At 40.0% G+C, this 25,847-nt stretch overlaps 2 protein-coding genes across 4 annotated transcripts; one reads left to right on the forward strand and one right to left on the reverse strand.

Moving 5' to 3' along the window:
* Positions 1-1,939: 1,939 nt before the first annotated feature.
* Positions 1,940-14,077, reverse strand: LOC119658390 (zinc finger protein 26-like). 3 transcript variants are annotated; one of them, XM_038065777.1, is made up of 4 exons: positions 13,957-14,077; positions 13,172-13,751; positions 2,408-2,695; positions 1,940-2,348 (listed from the first exon to the last, which is right to left on the reverse strand). In XM_038065777.1, the coding sequence occupies exons 1-4, from the start codon at positions 13,998-14,000 to the stop codon at positions 2,244-2,246; spliced, it is 1,017 nt and encodes a 338-aa protein (XP_037921705.1). In that variant the 5' UTR covers positions 14,001-14,077; the 3' UTR covers positions 1,940-2,243. The 3 variants fall into 3 exon arrangements, with proteins under 3 accessions (XP_037921705.1, XP_037921703.1, XP_037921704.1); XM_038065775.1 differs by having other exon boundaries at positions 13,813-14,068; XM_038065776.1 differs by having other exon boundaries at positions 2,403-2,695; positions 13,813-14,068.
* A 4,771-nt stretch (positions 14,078-18,848) lies between these two features.
* Positions 18,849-25,590, forward strand: LOC119657669 (60S ribosomal protein L7a). The gene is made up of 4 exons (XM_038064693.1): positions 18,849-18,974; positions 19,149-19,272; positions 24,623-24,993; positions 25,208-25,590. Exons 1-4 carry the CDS (start codon positions 18,960-18,962, stop codon positions 25,511-25,513), a joined length of 816 nt encoding a protein of 271 aa, XP_037920621.1. The 5' UTR covers positions 18,849-18,959; the 3' UTR covers positions 25,514-25,590.
* The last annotated feature ends 257 nt before the right edge of the window (positions 25,591-25,847 follow it).

Below are 25,847 nucleotides of genomic sequence, written 5' to 3' on the forward strand. Positions count from 1 at the left end.
GGGAGTAGTAAAACGCATTCGATAGAGCCAAATGGCGAAACCGATCCTGACGAGCCGCCTCCACTTGTGAACGGGACAAAGGCTGAAGAAAAAGAAGAGTAAAATGCAAATCCAAATATGCTCATAAGACGCTGACATTTTATTACTGTCGCTGATTGCAAAGCTATTTTTTATCGGACGATCGCCTTTCATTGCCGTCTTGTGAATCAAACCACCGATAGAACGACGTGAGAATAAAAATGAAATTATCTCTCTTATGCAATTATCAAACATTACGAATGTCGAAAATCGGGTAATATAACCGCTCGAAGCCAGCAAGCCTGGTAAGCCGTTCATCAACCGGCTCGGCTCTGGAATTACGATGTCCAAATGAAGGTCCGTGAGAAAAGAAAGAAAGAAAGCCATCGCTGTTACCCGAGTGGTTCATTATAAAGACATTGACGACAAACTAGACTTTCGGGACGGCAAGAAGAATCTGTATCGACTTACCAAAAGTCGGCACCAACGGATACAGGATATCGAATGCTTCTGTTGCATTAATGACAAGAAAGGTAATTTATTTACCGATCGACGAACCTCGATGGGTAAATGGCCGGAATATTTCGAGCAGATTTCAACCGATTTTCCCATCCTCAACTTCTACAAGCTCTACCTTCATTTGCATCAATTCCTCCTGTCAACGCCACTGCAGGTGAGGAAGCAACCAAAAGATTAATTTAGAGATGGGCGACATAGCCACGACCCAGTGCTATGGCTCAGTGACTTCTTCAATCGAGTTATTAAGGGTAGAACACCATCTGACCTGCAAGAAAGCGCGACTGTTCCAATATGGGAAAAATGTAGCCAAGCAGAATGTTCAAATTCACCTCATCTCATACCATGAAGATTCTTGAACGCATTCCTCACAATCGTATTCGGGACATCGTTGAAATAATAGTGAATCAAGGCAAGTTTATCAAGAAATGTCAGTTGATATTTGTATGAGGTATCTGCATTCCGGATGGCTGAGTGGTTAGAGCACAAGACTGTCGTACGGAAGATCGCGGTTCAAATCTCACTGGTGGTAATGTGATTTGTATCTTGATTTGACGTCGGATACCAGTCCACTCAGCTGTAAATGAGTACCTGAGTCAAATCAGGGTAATAGTCTCGGGCAAGCGCAATGCTGACCACTTTGCTTCCTGTAGTGTACTGTAGTGAACCGTTACGGTCTTGAATGAAGTACTCTAGCACACTTCAAGGCCCTAATCCAACATGGATTGTTGCGCCAACGATTCTTCTTATTATTAATAATTTAATTGTGAACTTCTGTATGTTGTCCAGCAGAATTTGCAAATTATCGTCCAATTCGGTTGTCATCCCATCCAATTAAGATTTTTCATCACATTCCGCATTTCCATTCCGTAACAAAGTCGGTTTCATCAAGAACTGTAAAACTACTGACAATGTTCCGCCATTACTCAAGGAGCAACAATGTAAGGAAAATCGTCTTCTCCACATTGTATTCCAAAATCTAGACAGGGCGTTTGAATACATCTCACACAAACTTATCTGGTACGATAACACCTAGTACCAAAAAGGCTCGAAAAGTAAAATTTGAAGTAGTGCAGATATATCAAAACCACTTCGGTGTTCATCTAGAAGTATCTTCTGGGCACTGTTGCCGCTTGCATGTTGCGATGGTCACGTAATTCTTTCTAACAAGAACTTACTAGCCAAGTTTGGAACGATCAAAAGGACAACCAAAAAAATGATTGTTTAGCACGCTCTCGACTCCACCCGGACCAAAAAAAAGGACGCTTGATCACAACAGGTCAAACTCCAATACTGAACGGGACGACTATAGAATATCAAGGATCCAAAAAGTACACTAATACGTTGTAGATCAGCAATAAATATGGTATGGTGTAGCCGTTGTCGAGGGTAGGACATTGTCGAATTTAGTAAATACACTTTATTAACAAGAATTCTACACATACATTTAAACAATACTTCATTTGTGAAACTTAGATACGAAGGGAGTCCCTTAAATGACAATTAAATATATAAATAATAAGATATGGCGATTTCCATAAAATAATAAATATTATAATAAATTCAATGAACACATGTATAAAATTGGCTCGAACCCCCTTGGAAGATTTTTGCGTACGGCCCTGATTTAGCTAATACTAACTACGCAGATATCATTGTAATCATAAATTAATCATACCTTACATACTAATCTTATAAATTTATCCGTTTTATTGAGTTGTACTTTCTATAGTAAATTTGCTGGTGTCTTCTTCATCATTTGAATCAGATGCTGACGAAGGTGGTGACATGGGTTCTTCATCTGATTCCTTGTCCTAAATAAATATAAACATGATAAGTAACAAAAACAGAGTATGTAATAGATTTACCATACTTTTCTTGGTGGAACCCACCCACTACGCCGTCGAGATCGCTTCTGGACAGTACTGGCAGCAGAATATGTTGGTACGCGACGATAATCAAAGTCCTGGTTAACTCGATTTACTATTTGCTTCCTATGCTCTTCATTTATTACATATAAATCATCGGGGCGATGATACACCGTATGAGTCTCGTAGGCTTTCTTCGTAAAAAAGATTCCTTGGCATAAAGTACACCGAATCAGTCCTTCTGCAGGAGGGTCAGTATTCTCCGCAGCTGGATGTTGTGTTTGTATATGCTTCTATAAACATGCAATTTCTCTTGAAATTTAATATTTTTACTTCTATCATAAATCATTTTATGATTACGGAAAAATTAAAGTATGTAATTTATTTATTCCACTCAAATTGTAAAATATCATTTGCGGCCAAACGGCTTAATGATATTTTTTGTTTCTCTTCTCTGTGCGAACTCACAATAAAGAAAGTGGGAGAAATAACGTTGGTGACTAGATGAATTACTGAAAGCACCTCAGACATTGCACGCTGTGAGTTGAAGCTTAGGAATACACTCAAAGTCTTCCCTGCTTGTCGTAAGAGGCGACTAAAAGGAATAGAAATTCGTGGGCTAGCAGCCTGAATTTTATTGCTACCGAAACGTCAATAAAGCCTCGGATAGATACTGACTTTACGACTACGATCTTTGGCTATCGAAACAGAACTATTATTGGTTTCTGGAATGTGCGCACGCTCCTATACAACGGTAACAAGAGTCCTCAGAATGCCCGCTTTCTCTAACTTGAGCGGGAATTCCAACAATGTAAGCTGGGCATTCTGAACCTAAGCGAAGTAAGATGGCGAATACTCCCTTCCCTCTTGCGGCGACGTGCTTTTGTACTCTGTACACTAGCGAAGTGATACCAGACGTTTCCTACAAAGAATTAAACGCAGTTCAGGGAAGGCTTCCTGAAGGTGACATTGTGATCCTAATGGGTCTGAATCCCAAGCTCGCACCTGACAACACCTCGTTCGGGCATATGATGAGGAAACACGATGTTGGCGACCGCAGCGGTAATGGTGGAAGGTTCACGGTCTTGTCAGTCGTGGCACATTGTTCGAATACAGAGGCCGCCATAAGATCAATTGGGATTCAACTGACCGATGCCATACGAGCTATCAGATTGACCACTTCGCGATCAGCAGTAGATTTAAGAGTTGTCTCCTGGATATGCGTAACAAGAAATTCGCTGACGTCAACTTCGAAAATGATCACCATCTAATGGTCGCTTACGTTCGCTTGCATGTTGCGTCCGTCACTTCTCCCAGGATTGGGATTGGGACCCCTTAATTTCAACATCGACCGCTTGTATGACCCAGCTGTCGCTCAAGAGTGGGAGAGATATGTTATCTTACTGATCGGACGGCAGCGATACTAAATAACCCACCTGAGAATATCGATGAACACTGAGCTGCCATCAAAAATGTTCTCTTCTCGTGTGTAGCACACAGATCGTCGATGCCAACAAATATCCCGAGAAGTTCAGCGTAGTGTGCGCCGTGACAAGACAGAATTTACTATTGTGCTGGTCAACGATTTCAGAAATAGATACTGCATCACGAAAGAGCTTGCATGTGGTCGCAAATCTTTCGATAGTCCTTTGAAGGATGTCAATGGTCGTCTTCTCATACACGATGAGGAGCATCTAAAAAGATGAAAAGAAAACCATCCATGGTTGTTAACCGTATTATATCCGGTGAGGTTACTCGTCTTGTGGATGAAGTGGTAGTCACCGTAACATCCGGATACGGACTGTTCCACCAAGCAAAAGAGAAATCATTTCGACCATCAATGCACTCTAACGAAATAAAGTCGCTGGGCTTGACAGCCTCGCCGGATTTTTATTTATCGCTGCATCTGCAGTTACTGCAGATCTGCTGCTTCTACTCGTACGGCAATCTTGGAAATCCGAAAAATTTTCCAGAGAGTGGAAGAAGGCGATGATCGTCAAGATTCCAAAAGGAGGGGACCCGTTTTAGTGTGACAATTGGAGAAGTATTTGCGTGCTCCCTGCAATCGCGAAGATAATAGCTAAAATAATCCTGAAACGCATCGAAGAACATCTCGAAAGCTTGATTGGCAGAAAGTAGGCTGGTTTCCGCAGCGGATCCTCCTGCATCAACCATATCAACACCTACGAATCAGTTTGAAACAGTACATGGACTCTAGATTTGCACTTCGCTTGCTCTTCATCAATTTCGAGAAAGTTTTCGGTAGCGTGAACAGTAAGTGTATCTGGAGTGGTCTACGCAGAAGAGGCCAATATAATCGAATGTAATAGTGAATAGGATACACATTAAATCATCATACAGTGGAATCCACTCTCCCAAGATGGCCGACGAGTTGGTCGCCTCAAGGGTACTTGACGCAGAACAGTAGGTGGATGCGAGCACGTCGGGAAGTAGTGAGGGGAACTCAAGGGCATTTGAGGTAACCGCGAATAATGACGCCTAGTTGTGGCTGACGCGCTATATCCCATCAAGCGGTGAATGGCAATCATATTATTATTATCTCAGAGATAAGAGCTGAAAGTAAAACCATTTGGCACTTAAGATATATAGGCGAAAGCCTGAGGTATCATAACTCAGAAGATTATTTAACCAAAGGTTTTTAACAGATTAATTTCTTTTCCAACGATATTACGAATTTCCAACAATATTACGAATCTACCTTTCGTAAACAGATAAGTCAACGATGGTCGTCTTCGTCCCAGAATATGATGAGGGTTCACTAAACATCCAAACTACCAGGTGTGCAGTTGCAGTTCATAGTTATGAAATGTGGATTTTTCCCAAAAAAACATATTTACTTCGGAAAAATGCTAAACGAGGGTTTTTGTAAAGTGTGCCATTGCTAGTTACATATTTCCCCCAACTTTCGGGCAATTTGTGGATACTACGGCAGTAAAAATCTCCCCATTTTCGCCGCGAACCTTTCGCTGTGCCATTTTTTAATCGATGCAAACGAATGTTATTCGGAAGGAGCCAAATCTGATCTCGAATCATTTTAGTTGTTAGCAGCTAGTATTAAATGCTACACCGAGCTTTAGAAAGTTATGCTAGACCACAACCTTCCGATCCCATCACAGAGCATCGTCCTCCTGACAAAGCATTTCGGTCTTACGGTCGATTTGGATATTGCACGAGAGTCTACCCATAATTTTTCCACTTGAGATTCTAAAAAAGAGCCCAATTTTCATCACCAGTAACGATTCTATGCAAAAGCGACCTCCTTTTGTATCGTACTAGCAAAACTTCAGTGACCATTTTTGCCTATTCAGCATTCTCTTGCTCAACTCATGCGGCCACCCATCTGCGATCTTCTGAATCTTCATCTTGCACACATATATTGCGATGGAGCATGCTTATCATAAGCCTTCCGAAGAAATTGGTACGATTCAGTAGCAGTTTGTCTCAAATGAAAACAACAAATTAATAATGCCCACGAATGCTCCTTACTTCGTATAAATAAATATTTGAAAATGTACAGTCGAAATATCAGAGTGAAATTCAAAATATTTCGAAAGTTATAGCACAAAGAATGGAACACGTCGCAGTAAGTATAGAAACGGAAGTTAGCCGGCAGCAACTGCTTTAATCGTCCCCTTTATATAATATCCTCAATCCTATATTGTTATTGTTAGCTGACTAAGCGCTAGGCATTATATAAAAATACACACTATTAGACAATAAGAAATCGACACAGTATACAAGAAAGAATTTTGGCACAACTCATTAGCAAGTTTTGTTAGGAGAAATGCAATTTACTCGAAACAAAAAAATTACTTAGTCGATTTATTTCAAAATCGAATCCTTATTCTACACATCCATGCAGTTGTGCATTTGATTTTTTTTCACAAATTCGCCATTTTGTTGTTTTTAAAAAATATTTACATATTTGAGTTTCCGCATATTTCGACAAGTCTATAGAATAACAATAATCGTTGGCACAACAATCCATTTTGGATCAGGGCCTTGAAGTGTATTAGAGCAATTCATTCAAGACCGTAACGGCGTAACGGGAAGCAATGTGGTCAGCATTGCGATCGCCCGAGATTATTACCCTGACCCCTCAGGTACTCATTCACAACTGAGTCGGCTGGTATCCGACATCCAGTCACGATAACAAATCCCTTTGCCACCCTTGAGATTTGAACCGCGACGTTCCGCTACGATAGCCTAGCGCTCTAGCCACTTGAGCCGTACGGAAGTCTATAGAATAGAAAGATTTTTTTTTTTAATTCGGACCACCACAGACCAGCGGTGAGGAATTTATTTTCGTGGCATAAAAACCTACACTGATTAATGCAGAATTAAATGCACAGCGGGAATTGCGTCAGTAGATCCACAGTTCTTCACAAGCCCGGCTTGATTCACGGTTATTTGAACGATTTCGCGAATACTGTTGTCAAGAATACAATTATAGGGCAATAAGAGCTCAAAATGTATGCCCCAAAAATGCAACAAATCTCGTTCTCAGAACCTATCCAACCGAAAAAATCTGAAAAAATTCATAATGACGCAACTATACAAATTCTAGGCCGCAAAATACACCCCATTCCGACACCTCCCAAAAAAAGTTAATAATAGCATATTACCATATTTTAACATGTACTTGAAGAAATCCGTCCTAGAAATACAAAATTGGCACCAATATATGCAATAACATAGCGTATAACTTTGGAAAGTTTGAAGAAAATTTAACTATTATTAGCAAAGTTATAGAAGGTCAAAATTTTGTATTTCACTTGACGACATAATATAATCATATAGCGAACTCATATGAATGGCGGAGTTGGATAATATTATTATATTTTGAATTTTTAGCTATATACGAATGGAAAAACGTGCATGGGACAATTGACATTTTAGTCATAACGCAGGAGAAGTTGAATTAAGCCTCGAAAAAAGTGCAATTTAAGCATCAAATTCAACTGTAGCCTGCCGCTTAAAAAAAAACTCAATTTTAAAAACACTCTACTGACTGCATTCTGAATGTGAAAAGTGCCTTTAACAGCATAACTTGCTTATTATTATTGTATAAGCGAAATTTTCAACATTTTAGCAGATAACATACTTAATACAAGTGGACAACTGCAATTTTGTGAAAAAGGAAACAAAGGATGGTCTTACACCCAAACCCCCAAAAAATAATAGAAAACCTGGAATTACGAACTAAATAGAAGGAAATCAAGAGTTTCCTCGAGCTCACTGGGTACTATCGAAAATTTATTCGTGATAATGCGAAAGTGACCCAAACAATAACTAAGCACCGAAAGTTAAAAAATAAACCCATCAAGACCCTAATTACATAAGAAAAGAATAGGTTCTACACAATGAATACATTCTTTATTCCACGTTTATTAGAAACAGGATACAGCCCACTTAAAAGATGGACAAGGAACACTGACATTTTCAGTTTCACCGACATTGCCACTCTAATCCAAGTACATGAACAAGTCCCACTGGTGTAAAGCAATTATCAGTTTAGGAAATAAGTTGATTAAATATTACGGGTCCTTACGTAATACTAACGACCAAGTATTAAACGCATCAGAAACTTACTTCAAGGAAATAACCCTTCGAAACAAGTTAATTCTTAAAAGAAACGTAGCAGGTACACCGCAACCAAATAGTGGAACTGACTTCGGAGTATTCAGACATCCCAGTTTTGCGCTGAGGTCCACCAATTCGATATCCCTGAAAGGTGTCTGGCGTCCTGACCTACGCCATCGTTACGACTCAGGCAGGGTCTACCTCGTTTTCTTTTTCTACCATAGATGTTGCCCTTATAGACTTTTCGGGGTGGATCATCCTCATCCGTACGGATTAAGTGACCTGCCCACCGCAACTTATTGACCCGGATTTCATCCTCATGTAGGGGGCCAGCAATTCTTCGGAGGATATTTCTCTCGAACGCGGCCAAGAGTTCGCAATTTTTGCTAAGAATCCAAGTCTCCGAGGAATACATGAGGACTGGCAAGATCATTGTCTTGTACAGTAAGAGCTTTGACCCTACGGTGGGACGTTTCGAGCGAAACAGTTCTTGTAAGCTGAAATAAACACTTATAAATACTGAAACTAAATTATAAAAATTTAATTATATGCAGACCGATGTTATATAGTTTCTTAAGCATATTCTGCTCGGTTGTAATCAATTATCATAGCTAAGTAGCTCAGGACTTTGTCAGGGAAGAGGATGTTTAGGCAATTACCTTCCGATTTCAAGGAGCAATCATTTTCATTCCTTATAAGGTAGTACCTCATTAACGTTAATGACTCACCGTAAATAAGGGCAGTATCGTAATATCTGCAATTTTTCCGATCAATATGATTATAAATAACTGCCACAAGGTTATTTCCGCAAACTGTGCAAACATTATTCCGCACATAAGCGATTCAGCGAGTATTATAACATAATCGTGTGTAAACACTATAAGATTAAAAATTTGTCGCTGAATGCTCTATGGGTTGTTGTAATACGCAGCACTACTGAATCGGACGCTCAGCGTAAGAGTAAAAATTCTTCGAGTAAGATATTTGATGTTCAACTGACTGACTAAACAGTATATAAAATTAACTTAATCGTACGACCCACGGCGTTGCGAATCTACCAAACAATTTGGTTTGGACTAAAAAGCAAATCTAACATTGATGAATTGATTGAGCGTTTCAACGAAGTTTTACTCTTTAACATCACCCAAATCTTTAAAAGGGTCCTCTTCAAAGAAGTCTACAAAAGTGAATGTGGAGGATGAAGGTAAACGAATCGAACGATGTGGCAATAAATTGCAATTCCACTTTGCAAAAAGTAAACTTTCCTCAAGTGAAATTCAATTACAACGACATACCCTAATCAGATGACGTTAAATACCCGAGAATATATATCAAAAGAAGGCCACCTAAATTTGTTCATTAATACTTCACACAAAATCGCCAATCTCTTAGAAATGTAATAGTGCATTTCCGTTAAACCAAATCTAATGTCACTTAGCGCAGGGTATTTAAAATCAGATGGTGTCACTACATGTTTTACGTGGACTATTTACGTCCGGCAGTTGCACGATGACAACCTCGTTTTGGTACATTTGGATTTACAGCGTATGATACGCAATATTTAACATATATACTACAGTGCATGCACATACATATTACCATCTTGTTGTGATTGGTTGTTGAAGACATGTCACTTGAACGCCAAAACAGCACTTAACAATCTTGCTGCTATGGTTTGGGCATCGACATATGATATAGGGAGTTGTCATATGTTTAACTTTTGAGTCATCTTACACTGAATTCCTTCCTGAATTCAACAAAGCCTTCTGATTATATATACTATTTTAACAATTTCAATACTATTTGAAGCGTCAAAAATATTTATTATAAAAAAAAATGAAACCTGCTGTTATCGGCTTTGAAAACATAAGCGAACGGCTATGTACTTTGCGCTTACGAGGCAAGTTTAGAAATATAAGCCTTATAAACGTTCACGCCCCTACAGAGTCGGAGAAGGATACCTTCTACGAGGCAGTAGAACGAACCCTCGAAGCCTGTCCCAGATATGATATCAAAATCATACTTGGGGATTTTAACAGCCAAGTAGGGAAGGAGCCCGTATTCAGGCGATACGTTGGCTAATATAGCTTACACGAAAAAACAAATGATTACAGACTGCAGATAATTCAATTAGCAGGGTCACACGAAATGGTTGTTGGAAGTACCTGGTTTGCGCGGAAAGCGGTCCACAAACATACGTGGGCCTCTCCAGACGGGACCACTTTCAACCAAATTGACCACGTGTTGATCGAACGCCGCCACTTCTCAGCCTTGATGAATGTCAGAACATATAGGGGGGCCAATATAGACTCGGATCACTATCTCGTTGGCGTAGTGCCCCAAGCTCGAATAACAATACCACCTAGAATCCCCTCTGACAATCAGGTGAGAGTGAACACTGAAGCCATCCACAACACAACCCTCCGCGACACCTATAAGAGGGAAATAGATGCCGCAATAACCGCAGTCAACAGAGGACCTGGAGATGAAGCATCAACAAATGACCTTCACAATCACCTGAAGAACGTTATCATGGATACGACCACAAACATACTTGGCCCCGGCCGCAAAAGGAGTCGGAACGGCTGGTTTGACGATGAATGTAAGCTAGCAACGGAACGGAAGAATGCCGCATACCGAGTAATGTTGCATTCTCAAAGAACGCGGGCACGCGCAAAAACTTATCACAAACTCCGTCGAGCGGAGAAGCGACTTCACAGACGGAAAAAGGAAGCCTGGGAGAACCGCGCCAGGCGCGGAAGTTTTACCAACAAGTCAGCAGGATGAACATTTGAAGAGCGTTATCATTGATACGGTCACAAACACAATTGACCCCAGCCGCAAAAAATTCAAACGGAAGAATGCTGTATACCGGGTAATGCTGCACTCTCAAACAACTAAGGCACGCTAGAGGCCTATCACGAGCTCTGTCCAGCAAGCCTGCTTACATACAAATCAGCAACCTTATACACCTCGATGCGCATCCTGTCGAGACAAAGAGGGAAATCTGATTTCCGACAGAATGGGCATATTGGGGCGATGGGTTGAGTACTTTGATGAGCTACTGAACAACCAGAACATCGGCGAGTTGGAGGTCCCACCAAGTGAAGACGAGGGACAAATACTGCCACCACCAAGTTTATGAGAAACAGTCCGTGCAATTCATCGGCTAAAAAAAGGCGCCAGGAGCCGATGGAATTACAGCCGAATCAGTTAAATATGGAGGCGACCAGTTACACCAAGTGGTTCATCAACTTGTGCTCAAGGAATGGGACAGCGAATCAACGCCTGACGATTGGCAACGAGGCATTATCTGTCTCATACATAAAAAGGGAGATATCACACAGTGCAGCAATTATAGAGGTATCACGTTGCTGAATACCATCTATAAGATATTCTCCACTATCTTGCTAGGCGGGATAGCCCCATACGCTCAGAACATCATTGGCCCATACCAAAGAGGCTTCACTCCAGGCAAATCAGCAACAGATCAGATTTTCTCTGTGCGGCAAGCGATGGAAAAACTATTGGAATATGGACAACAGTTGCATCTGTTCATCGACTTGAAAGCCGCCTATGATAGCATAGCCAGGGTAAAACCTTACACGGCCATGAGAGAATTCGCCATCCCGACGAAATTAATAAGACTGACTAGGCTGACCCTGACCAATATGCGAGGCCAAATAAAAGCAGCAGGATCACTCTCAAGACCATTCGACATCAACAACGGTCTACGACAAGGGTATGCGCTATCATGCGTCCTCTTTAACCTGCAAATGCAAGAGGTACGATCCTCTTCAAGTCCACCCAACTACTGGTCTATGCTGACGATATCGACATCATGGGAAGAATCACCCGAGACGTACAAACTGCCATCATCCAGATAGAGCAGGCGGCGCGAGATTTTGGGCTGCACATCAATGAAGGCAAGACAAAATATATGGTGGCAACGTCAGCACCGAAGACGAATCAACCGACAACATCAAACCGCACTGGTCAAACACGAAGAAGAATAAATATAGGAGAATACAACTTTGAGACCGTTGACAATTTCTCCTATCTAGGGTCGAAAATCACAACAGCTACGATGATGAAATCCGCGCACGGCTGTTGTCAGCCAACAGAGCCTACTTCAGCTTACAAAGACTGTTCCGCTCGAAACGTCTCACCGTAGGATCAAAGCTCTTACTGTACAAGACTATGATCTTGCCAGTCCTCATGTATTCCTCGGAAACTTGGGTTCTTAGCAAGAAAATTTGCGAACTCTTGGCCGCGTTCGAGAGAAGAATCCTCCGAAGAATTTTTGGCCCCTTGCATGAGGATGGACGATTCCGTAGCCTACACAATGACGAAATCTATGAGCGATACCATGACCGTCCGGTTGTGAACAAAATCCGGCTCAATAGGTTACGGTGGGCGGGACACTTAATCCGTATGGATGAGGATGATCCCACCCGGAAAGTCTATAAGGGCAATATCTATGGTAGAAAGAGAAGACGAGGCAGACCCTGCCTAAGATGGAGCGATGGCGTAGGTCAGGACGCCAGACAGCTTTTAAGGATATCGAATTGGTGGACCTCGGCCCAAAACCAGGATGTTTGGAGTTCCTTATTAAGGCAGGCCTAAACCGGATACCGGTTGTTGATGCACTGTAAAGACATGTGGGCAAGTCATTTGTAACAAATTAAATTGGAAAGCAAGGAGTCATTTTAAAGTTACTGACGTCATATAAGTTACCTTATCTTCTTGCGATCATCACGCTAGTCTCCCAGGATAACGAAGGACAAAATAAACTCAGAACAACCCTTTTTGTATAAGACAAGTAATATCATTTAGGCTGAAAATGGTAAACGGTTAAACCAACCAAATTAAAAGGAAAGTAAAAAGGTGATGTTTTCCCAGCTTCCGGTATTTTCTCGCACGCTTGAAACAGAAACTTACAATTAATCTGGTAGTTATGCCTCTACGGCTCTGACGTTGAACCAGATCATTAGAACACATAAACATATAAATATGGGGACCTCCTGAAAATTACTTGATCTACACAACGCCTTATTTCTCAACTATCTAATTGACCCCCTTGTTTAAGGCTCTAGGGTTTAATCCGCTATGAAATCAATGAGACAACTGATAAATTAGTAATCGGAATTTGCGTTGATACTTACTTGTAAATTGAATTTCAGAACGTACTCAACTCCACACAGGTGGCAATAGTAAACGGAAAACACATCGCTGTTATGATTCACTTTGATTTTCGTTGAAGGAGGAGGTAGGAATGTCTTCTGTAGCATTTGCCGCTCAAATATATGTACTCCCCTTTCGTGCACATCTAGAGCACTAGCTGTGAGGAAAGGAATTGAACAGAATTTACAGATGAACTCAGTGCCTTGCACTTTATCATCAGCCTTTATTGATTCCATAATCTGTTTTCCCGTGGATCTCAACTCGTTCACTTTGCTCGGCCGACAATGCAAAGTTGCGCCCTTTGGGTTATTCGCTGCCTGCATTTCGGCTTTGTGATTCGTCTCCTTATGTTGCATTAAGGAAAAGTGGAAAGCAAACAATCGGCCGCAAAACTCACAAGAGTGATTCTTCCCTTCGAAACGATGTTTGATGTGTTTGTGTTCCATCGCTTTTGATAGATTTGCCGAAATCAAACCACATATTTCACATTTCACGCCCTTTGCTGTAGGTGTGCTCGCAACTTCACTGCCGCTATCATTCCGCCGGACTTCGCGATGCTTTCTGCAAATACAAAGGTTTCGCTTAGGTTTTTTTTACTTTTAAGGGTATTCGACAGTTCTACTTGAAGTGGTCCTTGAGACTTGAATGGTCAAAAAATTTATCACAACAAATACCACAAGTTAGTGGACGTTTTTGACTAGAGCCAAATCCCGAGCTAGGTTTTGGTGCAGGCTTCAACTTCCGTAACTTTAAAAGTACTACTTGCTTCCCATTGGAATCCGCAATAGTATTTGCCGGCACAGTTGCCATCTCTTGCGAAAACACCTGCTTTAAAGCACAACCAGCTGACAACTTCCACCGACGACGCCAGTCAATAAGAAAACAAACTTGACAGCCACATTCACAAATCCCACAAACATGTTATTCGATACTCGAAGTTTCAGATCGATAGTCTCGATCTACTGTTAATAGTGCCTCTGCTAAGTTTTTCAAATGATTGCAATTAATAAAAATAAAGAAAACTTTCAGTTACACTTGTTAGAATTAAACTTTACACTTATATCCCCTTGTTGTAAATGAGATTGAGTTCCTGTTAGAAATTTAAGGCCCCAGTGGTACCAAATTTGTTGCCATCATCAATTGTGTTCGAAAAGAAGATGTTTAAAAATTGTTGGTTATAACAAAAACTTTGCTAAATAGCTAAATTTGCTGGAAATAGTTTTCGTTTAACCGTCACTTGTTCCCGTGTATTTTTATTAAACTTCTAGTGGCGAAACTACTGATGAAAACTTGACATTTTATTTAAAAATATCTTCTAGTTGACTCATGGTTTTCAGAGAATTGTTTCTTTTGTTTTATGGTTCCAAGTACATATGTCATTGTTGAGTTATCGTATTTACTATTCAGCCGCCTGTTTTCTCAGAGGTGAGGTGCCGTACTCGTATACATCAACAAAGCAGCAAAAAACAACTGTTCTTGCGTCTACAGAGCTTTGTTATTGGCTATGAGTGGAGATAAGTGCGTACAAAAAGTTCAACGTAGCATGTATTTTGATAAAAGGAATTTAACCATTGCGCTGATGAGGGAATCAGAAGTTACCCAAATAGCACCGATTTCGCCACAGTATACTACATCATAATCACAAAAGATATTACAAATGATCGTTAGCCTTTTGACGATCTCATCCCCGATAATGAAAAGTTCAAGAGATGGAAGGAGCACTTCACCACGATTCTGAATTGTATAATATCCGGTAAAGTTCCATATCTTGCGTATGATATGGATGGCTCCTCTAAACAGGAGCGTGTTGGTCAGTAAGCGAAAGTGACAGTGGAGAGACCACACAATAATGAAGGACGACAATTTCATTGAGGAATATTCTATGCAATGTAATCCAATATCCCCGGATAGTAAACGAGCGAGTCGCCCCAGAGCTACGTTGCGTAGAACAATGGAGTAAGAGTGTAAGCTTCTCGGAAAATCAGGCAGGGAGTTGAAGCTCATTGCCTGGAACAGAAAGCAATGGCACTTAGGCGAACACGTACGTTGTCCGACATAGGCGACTATGACAACCATAATATTTGCCAATGGGGCTACTACCTAACTCGGTGAGGTGGCAACATAGGTCAGAGTTTTCCTCTAATGTAGGGATCGATTTTTTCTTTTATATACATACATTCTGAAATAGAATATGTTGCAGAAATTTTAGGATCAAATTCAAAATATTTACCAAAAGATATTACCGTATCTGTTTTTTTCCGAAATAACATTTTTATGGTTTTGTGTAAAACAACCTTATTCAAATCAGTTCAGTTTTTCTCGGAGACGGTTGTAGCGTCAGCCACCAAATTTAGTGGAAACTGTGAACGCTCGTGCATACAGTGAGTTACATAATTCTACATCTACGTCCCCATACATGCAAAAGGGGGGTGTACATTTTTTTCGCATCAAATATTGTTATGTGGGGTATCAAATGAAAGGTCTCGATTAGTACTTTCCAAAACCGTTGTTAGCTTTGATATTTGTTGGAAAGGTGGGGAGTGCGGGGGTCGAAAGTGATCATTTCTTTAACGGACCCATTCTCAGACTCTGAAAATAAAATAAAAAAACAAAATCTGAAAATAAATCAAGAGGCTGTCACTATATAGCTCCTAGATTCCGAAATACCGTCCATAACGATATCTATTTAAATAAAGTTAATTAATATTATAGTTAATATTACTATAGTGTTTAGTAATTGGCCTAAAAACCCCCATAAGTTCATTCTGATACAACGAAATTTTGCAGCAATGTAGGCTATAATACAGAGCATGATCTTACCAAGAAATCGTACCATTACTACCAAAGTTATAATAGGTCCAAGTTTCCGCTTCTTTGCAAATTTAAGACTTTGAATGTCAATATCACTTGAAAGCGGATATTTTCGCATGACGTACTCATATATTGCGTACTACGTACTAATGGGACGAATGGGCACTCAAATGCCCTTACAAAGGAAATACACAATTCATACCTGAAGCCTTCAGTTTCCGGTTTCCCAACTTGTGGGAAGTACAACTAAAATTCTGTTGAATTAATGGGACTGACAATTTCTTGATAATTTCTTTGCTGGATTTTTCTTGAAAATAAGGCACGATAAGTGATTTTTTTAGAACTCGTAAGTGGCAAGGTAAAATCATCACACGCACAAGGCTATCGTACGGAAGGTCGCGGTTCAAATTTCACTGGTGGCAGTGGAATTGTATATATGTCAATTGGATATGGCGGCTTCTTACGTAGATACATATTTGATGAAGCAACAGAAAAATATAATTACAACGTTTTCTGATCCCATTTAATATGGAACCAACTGGGCACAGAAAATCTAAAGGACCATGTTCAATTGATAACCAATTTACCTTTCGTTATGGATTCACTTGAAATTGAAAATAATTTTCAATTGATTTCAATCCCACAGTCATCATTTTCACTGGCCGACAGTTTTGCTTTTGGTTAATTCATATTTATGCATCTGCATACAAGTGGCAATATTCAATCGACAATAAAGTTTAGAGATAGATCATTGTAGAAATTCAAAATATTACAACGGACCAAAAGAATTCATTGTTAAATATTTGCAACGAGTCGAGTAAAATCCTTTTCCATTTATATACTCTTCCTGATTTTTTTTTGGTCAATGCGGATATGGGTGCTATCAATGACACAAATTGTTTGCGGAACCCACCCGCTATTTTGAAGCCCGGCATTATTTGAGTGCAACGAGTTCCGGTTGGCCACTGTATAATTTGCACGCATAACTTGCAGTACTGCTCCCAGAACAGTAGCTTTTCCTACATTAAATCGGTCACAAACTGACCTGTATCTAAAAGAACATAAGTGTAAATAACCATACCCAGTGAAACAAAATACTAAAAACTTTTTACAACTACTACTATTAGATTATCAATACCAATAAACTACCTGTATGATTCCATAATGATCATTTCCTAAATGATAATCATTAACTGTTTCCGGGGCAATCATTTCCCATCCATGCCTAGCATATTGTGTAGATAGTTCAAAGTTTCCTTTAAGATCCTATAAAAACTTTATCAATTCAAGCGCAATCGACCTGAAATAGGTTTTTAATTCGTCGTTGCAATAACGATCCACAACCTCTTCATAATTTATAATGCGTGGACAACACATTATGTTTCTCTTTATAAGTAATACTACCTCCGACTCTTTAGAGGAACTGGATGAATTAGATTCAACTAAATAGCTGAGTGATTAGAACACAAGGCTGTCATACGAAAGGTTGCGGCTTAAATCTCACTGGTGGCAGTCCTCAGTCCATTCAGCTGTGAATGAGAACCTGAGTCAAATCAGAATAACAATCTCGGGCGAGCGCACTGCTGACCACATTACCTTTTACAGGGTAGTGTAATCATGTAGTGTACCGTAACGGTCTTGAATGACGCGCTCTAACACACTTCAAGGCCCTGATCCAATATGGATTGTTGCGCCAACGATTATTATTATTATTAAATTTCTGCGGCACATTACAGCAACATATAATGCATTTATGGATTAGACATTTTCTAACAGACATAATATTAAATTTCGACGCAATAAATAGAACTTAATGATTCTATTGAGAAACAATGAGTTTTCATTAATTGATTGCTATTTCACATTATTAGGGTTTATAATTTGATAGATAAAGTATTTTTTAATAATTATTTCCTCACAATTCGCGTTTGGCAGTCACACGCTCGAAAAGCTGTTAGACCCATTCCACTAAGAATTACGCATCACACACTCGCAGGCAAATTGAATGAAATCACCGTGGTTGCGAGCGCGCTGCGAGCTACATGTTGCCTTCCACTTACATTCTTGCAGTATACTAAAGTTGCTAGTCAAGGTACAAACCAAGCTACGGACTCTGCAACATGTTTATCAACATGAGGCTCCTCCCATCAAACTGCACTTTTCCGATGTTGCTGGAGCTGTGCCCGCAACTTAAACCAGCAACATCCGCCTACTCATAGACACGCGATATCGAGTGCTATATTGTAGGCGCTCTAGACAAAGTAATTTTATTGCCGACCAAGTTACGATTCATTTGTCACAGATCATGCAACTCAGGTAGTGATTTCATCAAATTTTAAAGTCTTGAAGGGAAGCGATCATGTGATGAGCAATCGCTGTTGTTGCTTTACCATACTAACGTTGCTGGCTAAGTTGCAAACAACAGTACAGAGAGTTTGACTAGCTTCGCTCACAAATATTTTTTTTTGATGTTCTTGCAACCATTGTGACAACTTGAACGAGCAACAGCCACTTGTCCTCAAATATACTGTCAAGGGTTTCTGCCTGATATAATGCCTGATCTAATTTGCAAACATGAACAGTTTACACGCTTCTTTCCAAATTAGCACAATAAAGCTTGTGGTGAATGCATTGCATCATTATATTCTTTCTTAATGCCTATCCACATCATAGTTTGTACATCTATAGTCTTCTCTGAAAACGTTATCTGCAATACTTATCCTTTTTTGTATACACAACAGAAGTATCTCAGTAAAACAGTTTTGTAATTTAGTTCAGCTCACTGAGATCTAGGTGGCGATGAAATCGATTTAGAGTGAAAGAAATATCAATGCCATTACCGTTTCCGCCATGCATCTTTCTTTACATTTTGACAGCAGAGAAGAAGGCAGCTCTCTTTGTAGAGTCGCAAAATATCTGCTATTTTTACGTTCATCGCGTTTTTGAATATCCTGAAATATGGTTGTTAAGAAGGTAAACCATCTTCCGAATTGATCTGCTAGTGAATTTTTCGCGTTATATTAAAGTTACAGTAAGAAAACCCAGTGTTTATATCACCGGTGTATCAATTGGAACATTTCGTTTGACGTAGTGGGAACGATGGCTCAGGACAATAATAGTAATGTTTTCCTTTCTCCTCCTTTTTAGCCAAGACCGAAGAAGAAGCCAGTGACCAAGAAGGTTGCCCCGGCACCGTTGGCTGTGAAAAAGCCTGTGGTCAAGAAAGTTGTCAACCCGCTCTTCGAGAAGAGGCCGAAAAACTTTGGCATTGGTAAGTTTGTTGTGTTCAGTTTTTACCAGTTGAGGTGCTAGGCTTAGGAAGTGGAACTACCAATCAACTTAAAAGTGCCTTAGTGTTGTTAAAAGTGTCAACAACTTGCCACTGTGATTTATCCGTAATCTAAGAGTTGGGAATAACCTCTCCACCACGTTCACGGCAACTTGGATTTTATTGCGGGGTTATAAGGAATATTCGCAATGCGTGACGGATGTCCTTGATCGAGGCTTGTGAATTGCCCAGTGACCTTTCGAGAAAATTGCACATCTTATTGATATATTTCACTTAATTTGCAGTGAAGCTCGAAAATCCGAACATCTAAGGGATATATAGATCCAAGATAGACGTGGTTCTTTGCAGTCGACAGTTTATAAGTTCACGCCAATGATCACGTCTGGACCGAGCTAACGACTATCTGCAACTTTGTTTTCTGGTAATAAGTTCCTGCTGATTACTTGTTAAATGCTCGATTAACAAAGGGGTTAAAGCTGCCAGAATTGGTTACAACTATAGAAAGCTGCAGGAACCTTCCATCTTTTCTTATCCACTTAACAAAAGTAACATTTTCCAGATGTACATTGGCAACAAACTATCTTTTTCATTTGCTGTTTCCACTTCTTTTTGCGACATTTTCTCTAAAAGTGAAAACTCCCTATTAATACACCAAATGGAGTGTGTTTTGATTGCATTCGGTTGAAGAAGGGGGGAAGACAATAAAAGAATTTAACCACCATTTAAAACAAGACTTTGCAAGACTCACGGCCCTCCAAAAATGAGCTATAAAAAAAACCATCCTATTCCCCATTCTCCTTAAAGAAACCTTAGCTGCTCTCGTAAGATCTACGTTGGATGTAAATAAGTTACAAATTATTTCTATTGGAACAATTATATCCAGTACAACAGAATGAAGGAATTTATATTGAACTAACTGATCCCGGCAGACATTGTTCTGCCTAAGTATACATGCAAAAACTGCGAATGTTCTTTCCGTACTGGATGAAGTGAACAAATCAGATGATACACTTGTCCTTGAACTTCGCTCCAAGCTCGAGGAGGGTGATTAGATTCAAGTCTGCAGTGGAGCATTTAAAGTGGCTCTTTCCACGAAGTGGAGGTTATCTGGTACAATCAGAACTGGGATGGCTGTATGACGGATTCTTGGAGGATGTGTCCATATCGCTAGCTCCTTGTGGGCTCTAGTCTAGTCATGTTGTGCAACTCGGGTTACATACCCCTTAATTGCGGCAAAAGTGTTAGACAGGCCTATCGTGGGCTCAGTATAAACCTTGGCTATATCCTCCGCTCCGCGGGACTCTTAGTTTCCAAATCAATCGGTGTACGAAGAGGACCGTGGAATTATGCCTACACGACAGGCATTTTCGGTAAACTCCTTAGACTTTCATGTGCTTGCAACTCGAATGCGAATGTGAAATTATTACATTTTGCAAACTTCGCCGCTCCAAATGTTGCCATTTGAAATCATGCATTGTAGATCCGAATGTACTGTAAATAGTGCTTGGATTCCTGAGCAACTCTAGCAATATGAGTTGGAAGTGGATTTGGCGGGTCAGTTATTGATGGCTGGCAAATTGACCTTGCTAATGGCACAATACATGTCAGCCATTTCTTGCTGAAACTGAGAAAAGCGACGATGTAAGCACAATACAGCCATTAGATGAATGAGGACTTTCGATGCATTTTATGCTCGTAGTCTACATTGTAATTGAATACTACTTTATTGGGTTCGATTCTCAATATTCTTCGAACACGTCGTGAGCATTTAGCTTCATGTCGTTTGTTCACCATGTTAAGATGTTTGGGCAGCCCTTGAATTGGAAGTTTAAACTCTCATGTTATCAAACTTAACATCTCGCTTGCCCGATGCTTCAGCAGCTCTTGAAGTAGAAGCCCTGACAATTAGATTTTTGGCCTGGGTTTTATTCTTATCATGTTTCAGCAGCCTTTAAAGTAGAGGCTCTGATTCGTTCTGTTTCCAGCAGTGAGTCTCGTTCTTGCCGTGCATGTCTGTTTGATCTTCCAATATCCCATTTTTTGGGTGGAATTTTCAGAATTGAATGTCTCATCAATCAACAATAAATATTTGCCATGACGACTGATTGAAAATTGTAAGTTGGTCCATTGTAGCGTCATCCAAGTCACAAGTCGGGAAACCGGAAGCTGGACGCTTCAGGTACGAAAGGTTTTGTGTATTTCTTAGTACGTAGCACGTAATATATGCATATATTATGTGATAGTATCCACTTTCGGGTGATATTGACATTCATAGTCTTCAATTTTCAAAGAAGCAACAACTTTGACGTATTACAACTTTGTTAGAGATATTGGATATAGATTCGGAGCCCAAGAACCATATATTGGCAGCCTCCTGATTTTTTTTTTCAGATTTTTCGGTTGGGTAGTTTCTGAGAATGTCCCCCTTAAAGAAATGATCACTTTCAACCCCCCTTACTCCCCACCTTTCCAACAAATCTCAAAATTAAGAGCGGCTTCGAAAAGTACTAACCGATTTCGTCATTGTGTAGGCTACGGAATCGTCCATCCTCATGTAGGGGGCCAAAAATATCATACGCGTGTCTTGCCGATTACGTCCGTTCAGCACACAGTATACATATTGCAGACGCTCATAGACGCCTTCGTATTTGTTGTGCGATGTTGACATAAAAAATTATAAATCACGAATTATCTCCTAAACTATAGGAAGATACTCTTAAATTTTGGTGACACCCGGTTCGCCCGTTCTTGGGTTATAAACGTACAACGCACTTGCAACAATATTTTATATATATTTAGATTCGATATTCGTTTCCAAATAGTTGCGATTTAACTGTGCCACCACTTGCAAATTTACAATACCTATCCATTAAATTACAAACGCAAATTTTATTTTTCAAAGTTTGAGTAGAAAACTCACTATTTTGGAAATAATTTGTTAATATTTCCCGACTTACTTCAAGCCAATAGCTTCCAATTTCGTAAATGTCAGAGTGTTTACTTAATATTTGTCACTTCCTGAATGACATTTGACGTTTTTAAAGCCAAGTACTCGACAGTTTTAACTAACTCCAATCGTTACATGGACCACCTTGTATAAACGTGGTGTTTTTGCGCTGATATATCACCGGTTTCGGATACGACCAACAATTCTCCGTCACAATTCGCAGAATTGCCGGGTCAAGATAGCACATTCATATCCAGTGAATTTAGATAATTCATACTATCCCTATGTATGGCAGGGCGCACGGTCTGGCTTAAAAGTATATTCTACTTGCGGAAGCTACAGATTTTTGATATCTGGTGTAACAAATTTTGAATTATATGGACAAGCTTCGACAGAAGTGCAGCTTCAAAACCCTACTGCTGGTAAATATTTAATCTTTGGGAGTATACACGCGTCCGAAAAGCGTTCACCATTTCCTCTTTGAATATAATTTGCCACCAAAAAAGACCTATAAATTTAAAAAAGAAAAAACGAAAATTTAAAACGTTCAATTCTTTCAGATAAAAAAAATAAAAAATAAACGTTTTTGAAGCAACTTACCTTACTCTTATGGCTCCAATTGTAATTCTTATGCAGACGAGCTCATAACAATCGCCACCCCATCATTTCTCGTCATACAGACGTCTGGCGTAGTATGTAATAAGATATCTCAAATTCGACATCACATTGTAAATATTCTGGAAGTTTGCGGTTAGAGCTTCCAGAGCCTTTTTCAAAATTAACTCGCCTCTTTTGTGCTGAGTCGACTCACATCAAAGGACTGAGTAGCACGATTAAATCGACTCTACTCATGAGTTGCCCATCTGTAGCGGTCAAGGGATTACCGGAAATGAGTGACAGGAATTCAATGTATATTTGCAATGTTTCCGATGATGTCTTATTGCTGCCATTCGCTGAGTTTTTTTTAAATGTGCATATACCGGTCTTTCGGGAACAACATGTTGAAATTTGTTACCGAAATGATAAATGCGCTTGAAATATTAAACAAAAAACAGCGTGTTCGCTTTCTGCTGTAAATTTCGAAGAGCTATAATTTCGTACAGTGTAGACCCCTCTTTAAAGTCGAAATCGTTTCTGCAAAAAGGTTTTTTTTCGTTGCTTCTTCCTGTATTGTCATTGTAGGATTCCATCTGATAATATTTGGCAGTCATCCACATCCCTAGAATCCTTTTCGGCTTCATTCAATTATTTTTCTCGGTAGGTGCTATTCCTAATCATGCACACTAACGATTTCAATGAATTGTATTTTCAAGAGATCGAAGAAACTGTTAGTCCTTTATCTAAGTCACATATTTGCCCTTCCATTTCAAGGGTCCAAAATGTTCTTTCAATTTTTGCAGTCATGGCACTTTTTCCATTCAAGTACACGTTTCAAACGATTTAGAGAAACTATTGAAACATTGCCCCGAGTTAAATTATGTATTCAGGGTGCGTCACAAAGTCTTCGTCACATTTGATTAGTTCTCTTCTATGGACGAAAATTGCCTTAATCCGAGGGAACAAAAAAAGCCTGCTGAGGTGACGTCAGGATTGTAGGGGGGATGATGAGACAACGTTGGCACCTGGTGTTTGACTAGGAATTCGCAGACTAGTAGTGCGTCTTGGCAAAGTGTGTTATGCCGGAGTTTCCAGGTGGGGTAGATGCCTTTCCCGTCCTGATGTTCCTTTTTCGGAAACTTTCCAGCACATCCACGTAGTAGGCAACGTTAACTGTCTGCCCTTAAGGAATTAACTCCTTATGGAGCACTGTTGCTTTACTGTCGAAAAAGACAATGAGCATTGTTTTCGATTTTAATTTGTTCATTCTTGTCTTTTTCGGTTTGGGGGACTGTTCGGTGTTCCATTCAGAGCTTTGCCGTTTTGTTTCTGGGTCATAGAAAAAGACCGGGTTTCTTCACCAGTGATGACGTTGTCCAAAAAATGAGGTTCATTTCCAAAACGTTGCAAAAGTTTACTTGAAATTTCCGCTCGTTTGGTCTTTTGGTCGTCTGACAAAACCTGGGGCAACTTGTCGTACACTTTCCTCATTGCTAAATCTTCAGTAACATTGCGAAATACAACAGTAGACGACATGTTCAGTTCATGAGCAGCCGACCAACCAATCGTGCAACATAAACCACATTGTTTTTGGCTTTGCTGTTGTCGACCGCCCGAAGCGTCACGTTCGTCCTGAATCTCTTTATGCTTCTAACTACCTCGAAACTTGAAGAGTAAGACAGAGTAGATTTCCCGTACGTTACACGAATTATTTTGCTTAGCATATTTAACTCCATTTACCAATCGATTTTTACTCTTCAAATGACACTTTTCTACTCTTTCTTACAGGCCAAGATATTCAACCACGTCGTGATTTATCACGATTTGTAAGATGGCCAAAATACATTCGTGTTCAACGGCAAAAGGCTGTACTCCAGAAACGTTTGAAGATTCCACCACCAATCAATCAATTCACGCAAACTTTGGATAAGCCCACAGCCGTGAAACTCTTCAAATTGTTGGAGAAGTACCGACCAGAATCGGCTCTTGCGAAGAAACAGCGATTGAAGAAAATTGCCGAAGCCAAGGCCAAGGGTAAGGAGATCACCCCTAAGAAGAAGAGCATTTCCATCCGAGCGGGAACTAACACCGTAACAACATTGGTTGAACAGAAGAAGGCACAATTGGTCGTCATCGCCCACGATGTAGACCCAATTGAGGTGAGTTCATGACTTTTTATCACCGATGGTATTAACTTTGAATAACGTTACCATGATGCTTGAATTTCTTCACCTGAAAGCGCATCAATCAGCAATTGCTGAATTGATAATAACAATGTGGAAAGTTTGGACCTCTGATCAAAAACTATCCCAGAAAATATGTTCAATTTGAAGAAGAATCCATGTACATATACCTTTTTTTTTCTTCTTTCAGTTGGTTCTCTTCTTACCTGCACTTTGCCGTAAAATGGGCGTCCCATATTGCATTGTAAAAGGCAAGGCTCGTTTAGGCTTGCTCGTTCGCCGCAAAACCTGCACCGCCCTGGCTCTAACGGCAGTCGAGGCCAACGATAGGACAAACCTGGCTAAGATTGTCGAAGCTGTGAAGACGAACTACAATGATCGTCATGATGAAATCCGCAAACATTGGGGAGGCGGCCTTTTGGGATCGAAGAGTTTGGCTCGTATTGCCAAGTTGGAGAAGGCGAGGGCGCGCGAATTGGCGCAAAAACAAGGATAAACTAATTTGTTTTTACCTAATAAGAACCACGCAAGAACACAAAGTATTTGTGTTTTTCAATAAAAAGAAGAAAAGTGCATTTGAATTTTACTACACAGTTCGAAGTCCAATAACAATGAGTTAATTAAATCTCAAGACGAATAAGGGTTGCAGGTGGAAATACAATTAATGTGAATCGGAACTTCAAGGCTTTGAAAATTTCTCGGATTTCATTTTTTCTTTACTAGGTAGTTGCCTTGGAACTGTTGTCTACTTCCAAAGTATCCAGCTAGGTATTACATAACTACTTATCGAATGCATTAGGCTGGCCTGTTTGGTAAAATCTGAAGGAGAA

This window comes from Hermetia illucens, chromosome 5 (genome assembly GCF_905115235.1).
Source record: "Hermetia illucens chromosome 5, iHerIll2.2.curated.20191125, whole genome shotgun sequence".
Lineage (NCBI taxonomy): Eukaryota > Metazoa > Arthropoda > Insecta > Diptera > Stratiomyidae > Hermetia > Hermetia illucens.